The sequence below is a fragment of the Oncorhynchus tshawytscha genome, linkage group LG14 (assembly GCF_018296145.1).
Source record: "Oncorhynchus tshawytscha isolate Ot180627B linkage group LG14, Otsh_v2.0, whole genome shotgun sequence".
Lineage (NCBI taxonomy): Eukaryota > Metazoa > Chordata > Actinopteri > Salmoniformes > Salmonidae > Oncorhynchus > Oncorhynchus tshawytscha.
Window position 1 is genome coordinate 33,814,907 of NC_056442.1, and position 6,000 is coordinate 33,820,906.

The 6,000-nt window shown below is 39.2% G+C and overlaps 1 protein-coding gene and 1 long non-coding RNA gene across 2 annotated transcripts in view; one reads left to right on the plus strand and one right to left on the minus strand.

The window, feature by feature from the left end:
• LOC112267074 (nectin-3-like protein) overlaps positions 1–6,000 on the minus strand; it is a 74,269-nt gene extending 68,269 nt beyond the window's left edge. Inside the window, exon 1 of the mRNA XM_024445134.2 lies at positions 5,837–6,000. Within this exon, the coding sequence (XP_024300902.1) occupies positions 5,837–5,930 (94 nt within the window). The 5' untranslated portion in view covers positions 5,931–6,000. The remainder of the gene's footprint in view (positions 1–5,836) is intronic.
• On the plus strand, positions 4,123–4,743 carry LOC112267075. Its single transcript, XR_002956049.2, has 2 exons — positions 4,123–4,216; positions 4,355–4,743. It is a non-coding gene; the product is annotated as an uncharacterized LOC112267075 (long non-coding RNA).

Here is a 6,000-nt window from a genome sequence, read left to right on the forward strand (position 1 = left end):
GTGAAGTTTGTTCTATAGAAATGTGTGCCACAAGAAGTATTAGACTCTAGTCACAAAAGGAAGTGGTTATTTCAGCAATAAGTTTTCAGAGCCCTCTACTGTTCTCTCTACCCATCCCTCAATCCCCCATCCCATCGTGCTTTTCCCTCTAATGGCTTTTCCTACATTTTTTTTACACTTTTCTGTTTTAGTTTTTAAGAATGTAGGTACAGTAGAAATAATAAAAATAATAATAACAATAAATCAAAAGTGTACTCTTGGTTAAAAATAAATATATCAAATATATAAGTCAACATGAGTGCATATCCATATCCATAATCACAGGAAACTGTTATGATAATAGAAAAAAATAAATACATGTATAATAATATAATTAACAAAACTATGACTGAATGTGCCTCCGTGAAGAATCTCCTCCCCAATAGGACACCCCCAGCACCTCCGCCATCTCCATCAACCTCCCCCCACCCCTCAACCACAAAACACAATAATGACAATAATAATAATAATAGAAATTAAAATCCTAAATATATATACAGTCGTGGCCAAAAGTTTTTAGAATGACAGAAATATTAATTTCCACAAAGTTTGCTGCTTCAATGTCTTTAGATATGTTTGTCAGATGTTACTATGGAATAATGAAGTATAATTACAAACATTTCATAAGTGTCAGATGATTTAATTGACAATTACATGAAGTTGATGCAAAGACTCAATATTTGCAGTGTTGACCCTTATTTTTCAAGACCTCTGCAATCCGCCCTGGCATGCTGTCAATGAACTTCTGGGCCACTGGTGACAGCCAATTCTTGCATAATCAATGCTTGGAGTTTGTCAGAATTTGTTGGTTTTTGTTTGTCCACTCGTCTCTTGAACACAAGTTCTCAATGGGATTAAGGTCTGGGGAGTTTCCTGGCCATGGACCCAAAATATCGATGTTTTGTTCCGCGAGCATCTTAGTTATCATTTCTGCCTTATGGCAAGGTGCTCCATCATGCTGGAAAAGGCATTGTTCATCACCAAACTGTTCCTGGATGGTTGGGAGAAGTTGCTCTCGGAGGATGAATTGGTACCATTCCTTATTCATGGCTGTGTTCTTTGGCAAAATTGTGAGTGATCCCACTCCGTTGGCTGAGAAGCAACCCCACACATGAATGGTCTCAGGATGCTTTACTGTTGGCATGACACAGGACTGATGGTAGCGCTCACCTTGTCTTCTCCCGACAAGCTTTTTTCCAGATGCCCCAAACAATCGGAAAGGGGATTCATCAGAGAAAATTACTTTACCCCAGTCCTCAGCAGTTCAATCCCTGTACCTTTTGCAGAATATCAGTCTGTCCCTGATGTTTTTCCTGGAGAGAAGTGGCTTCTTTGCTGCCCTTCTTGACACCAGGCCATCCTCCAAAAGTCTTCGCCTCACTGTGCGTGGAGATTAGAGGTTGGCCGATTAATCGGAATGGCCGATTTAATTAGGCCCGATTTTCAAGTTTTCACAACATTCGGAAATTGGTAATTTTGGATGTCGATTTTGCAGATTTCTTTTTTTTTTACACCTTTATTTAATCTTTATTTAACTAGGCAAGTCAGTTAAGAACACATTCTTATTTTCAATGACGGCCTAGGAATGGTGGGTTAACTGCCATGTTCAGGGGCAGAATGACAGATTTTTACCTTGTCAGCTCAGGGATTCAATCTTGCAACCTTACGGTTCACTAGTCCAACACTCTAACCACCTGCCTCATGAGGAGCCCGCTTGTTATGCGAATGCAGTAAGAAGCCAAGGTGAGTTGCTATCTAGCATTAAACTTAATCAATCATAATCACTAGTTATAACTACACATGGTTGATGACATTACTAGTTTATCTAGCATGTCCTGCGTTGCATATAATTGATGCAGTGCGCATTCGCGAAAAAGGACGGTCGTTGCTCCAACGTGTACCTAACCATAAACACCAATGACTTTCTTAAAATCAATACACAGAAGTATATATTTTTAAACCTGCCTATTTAGCTAAAAGAAATCCAGGTTAGCAGGCAATACTGATGGATGCCACCCGTTAGATAAAATACGGAACGGTTCCGTATTTCACTGAAAGAATAAACGTCTTGTTTTCGAGATGATAGTTTCCGGATTCGACCATATTAATGACCTAAGGCTCGCATTTCTGTGTGTTATTATGTTATAATTAAGTCTATGATTTGATAGAGCAGTCTGACTGAGCGATGGTAGGCACCAGCAGGCTCATAAGCATTCATTCAAACAGCACTTTCGTGCGTTTTGGCAGCAGCTCGGCTGTTTATGACTTCAAGCCTATCAACTCCAGAGATTAGGCTGGTGTAACGATGTGATGTGAAATGGCTAGCTAGTTAGCGGGGTGCGCGCTATTAGCGTTTCAAACTTCACTTGCTCTGAGACTTGGAGTAGTTGTTCCCCTTGCTCTGCATGGGGAACGCTGCTTCGAGGGTGGCTGTTGTTGTTGTGTTCCTGGTTCAAGCCCAGGTAGGAGCGAGGAGAGGTATGGAAGCTATACTGTTACACTGGCAATACTAAAGTGTCTATAAGAACATCCAATAGTCAGGTATATGAAATACAAATGGTATAGAGAGAGAGTCCTATAATAACTACAACCTAAAACTTCTTACCTGGGAATATTGAAGACTCATGCTAAAAGGAACCACCAGCTTTCATATGTTCTCATGTTCTGAGCAAGGAACTTAAACATTAGCTTTCTAACATGGCACATATTGCACTTTTACTTTCTTCTCCAACACTTTGTTTTTGCATTATTTAAACCAAATTGAACATGTTTCATTATTTATTTGAGGCTAAATTGATTTTGATGTATTATATTAGGTTAAAGTAAGTGTTAATTCAGTATTGTTGTAATTGTCATTATTACAAAGAAATGGCAAAAATCGGCCGATTAATCGGTAGCGGCTTTTTTTGGCCTCCAATAATCGGTATCGGCGGTGAAAAATCATAATCGGTCGACCTCTAGTGCCGATGCACTCACACCTGCCTGCTGCCATTCCTGAGCAAGCTCTATACTGGTGGTACCCAGATCCCGCAGCTGAATCAACTTTAGGAGACGGTCCTGGTGCTTGCTGGACTTTCTTAGGCGCCCTGAAGCCTTCTTCACAACAATTGAACCGCACTCCTTGAAGTTCTTGATGATCCGATAAATGGTTGATTTAGGTGCAATCTTACTGGCAGCAATATCCTTGCCTGTGAAGCCCTTTTTGTGCAAAGCAATGATGGTGACACATGTTTCCTTGCAGGTAACCATGGTTGACAGAGGAAGAACAATGATTCCAAGCACCACCCTCCGTTTGAAGCTTCCAGTCTGTTATTCGAACTCAATCAGCATGACAGTGATCTCCAGCCTTGTCCTCGTCAACACTCACACCTGTGTTAATGAGAGAATCACTGACATGATGTAAGCTGGTCCTTTTGTGGCAGGGCTGAAATGCAGTGGAAATGTTTTTTGGCAAAGAGGGACTTTGCAATTAATTGCAATTCATCTGATCACTCTTCATAACATTCTGGAGTATATGCAAATTGCCATCATACAAACTGAGGCAGCAGACTTTGTGAAAATTAATATTTGTGTCATTCTCAAACTTTTGGCCACGACTGTATATGTACAGTACATATACATAGTCACAGGACACTCAACTTATCTATTTTCCTACATCAGATATGCAGGTGACAATCCACCTGGATGACAGCACATAATCAGCAAGACAGAGATGCTCTTCGAGGGAATGCCTGCCCATTCTCAGATGTTAGATAATCCAAGATGATCACATCATTAACATTCCAGCCATTTTCAACTCCAGATTTGACTACTTCAACTCACACCCTGCTGGAATCCCAGAATTCTCAAATTACCCTCTGTTATTAATCTCTATATTGTAATCAATAACGTGTTTCAAAATGCTGTACTTTTATTAACATATGTTCAGATCATATGTTCAGATCAAATTAGAATCTTAAGTGTAACATCATTTTGTTGGGGAAAACAAATTTCTTTCCCGGTTTGCTGAATGTGTTCTGAAGGAGGAGTCAATTGTCATTTCAAACAGGGACAAAGATGTTAACATCATGAGAGAAGAAATAGCAGTCACTCTCCTCCAAAACACTAGCCAACTGACCTGAGCCAACTGTGCCACTTCTGTGGGGAGCTGGACAATAATGAGGAAGACACTAACTGGGTAATTGCTTGTTCACTTCTAAAGGCACATTTTTAGGAGTACGATTTTGTATAAGCAGTTGTCTGATAATTAAATAATTGTAATTGAAGAAAATGTACTTAATGATTTAAATATGAACATTTTTCATATAAATTTCAGATTGGTTGTGACTGCCCACGATGGTTCCACCAGACCTGTATGAAAACCATCCCATCATTGGAGGCTTATGTCTGCGCTGCCTGTCAGGACTAGGTTAGGCTTGAGTTCCAGGCGATGGTTTCACCTGGAAAACTTTGCATAAAAAGTGGACTAAATGTTCAGTTGCGCTGGTGCAGCTTTCCAATATTTGTTTATGTTATTTATTGTCTTTTTATATTTGATTTATTGTCATTTTATCTTATTATGCAAAGATTTAAATTTCTATTTCTTATTTAATGTTTGTTAACAAACTTAACTTTGTCATGTTATTGTGTGATAATATTTGTGTATTATCATTATTTTCTTAAACATTACAAAATGTTTCTAAAATAAAAGTTTGTTACTTTATACTCTAATTTTGCTTTCTGTGGCACACACTACTGGTCAACATGAACTACCAAAATGATTCTGAAGTGTGCCAAGCTTGGCAGTCCCCCCACACACAGCTATTTTCCTAAATTTTGTGGCTAGAGTCAAATACTTTCTATAGAACAAACTTCACGTAGGTAACCGAAATTAATCATTAATAATTAATGTATGTGTGTGTGTTAAATTAAACAGAGGGAGAAAAATGTATGCAAGCAATAAACATTTCAGAACAACTACTAGTCGAATAAGATGACGAATTTATTGCTCGAGCTTTATTTATAGACTAATACAATTGAAACAAATAGCCAAACCGAAAACTGCAGACATTACTAGTTCCTCCCCCGCGATCAAACCGAAATATAAAAATGTATATAAAATTAAATGCAGACTAAAGTCATCAGAAATCCAAACTAGCACGCAAGTCGTGATGAATGAAGAATTGAGTGAGTGCGCGTTCACGCGAAGATGGGGGGAGAATTTCTGGCACAACACCGGCCAATGCAATGCGCTACCATATCTGGCAGTGAGTGGAAACACCAAGTGGATGCTTCACAATAGAAACAACAAACTTAATTAAAGCGCACAACAAACGAAATGGTCGGACACCTGAGATTCGCTAACACTAGATAGTTGTCAGCACACGATATCAGAACGCTTCATTTTGTTGAAGTACGTTTCTGTAAATAGAGCCACACAATATATCAAACAAAAGTTCCTTAGTTGCGATGGCAGATTTCGATTCGAAAGATGCCGGGGAAAAAGTGAACTTCATTGCATTTGTTAGTAATGACGCACAGTAGCCAATGGAGTAAATACTAGAACGTTAACTAGCCTTGTGATCATACTTTGAGGGACTAAAACCCGTAACTCGCGACTGTGCACACACACACACACACACACACACGTCGTTCCTATTCCGGCCATAGAATTAGCATTCCCGTTAGCAAAGCTAGCTAGCTACAGACAGTACTTTACCACGTAGCTATCAAACAACAACTTCAAATGCCAACTTCAATATCTATAACTTTAAAATACATTCGTAAATACAGAAGTAAAAGAAAACGAATAACTTACAGGTAAACCCATAAATGAGAAGCAAAACTGTGGCGGCTTGCAGTCCATTGGGCGGCAGAGTCTTGTGGTAATCGAGTAGCAATCTTTTCGCCATGATTTCCCAGTGCACTTTCGTTCCTTACCTCGCTCAACTTCTACGTCTGTTCTACTGCTGATTGCTTCTC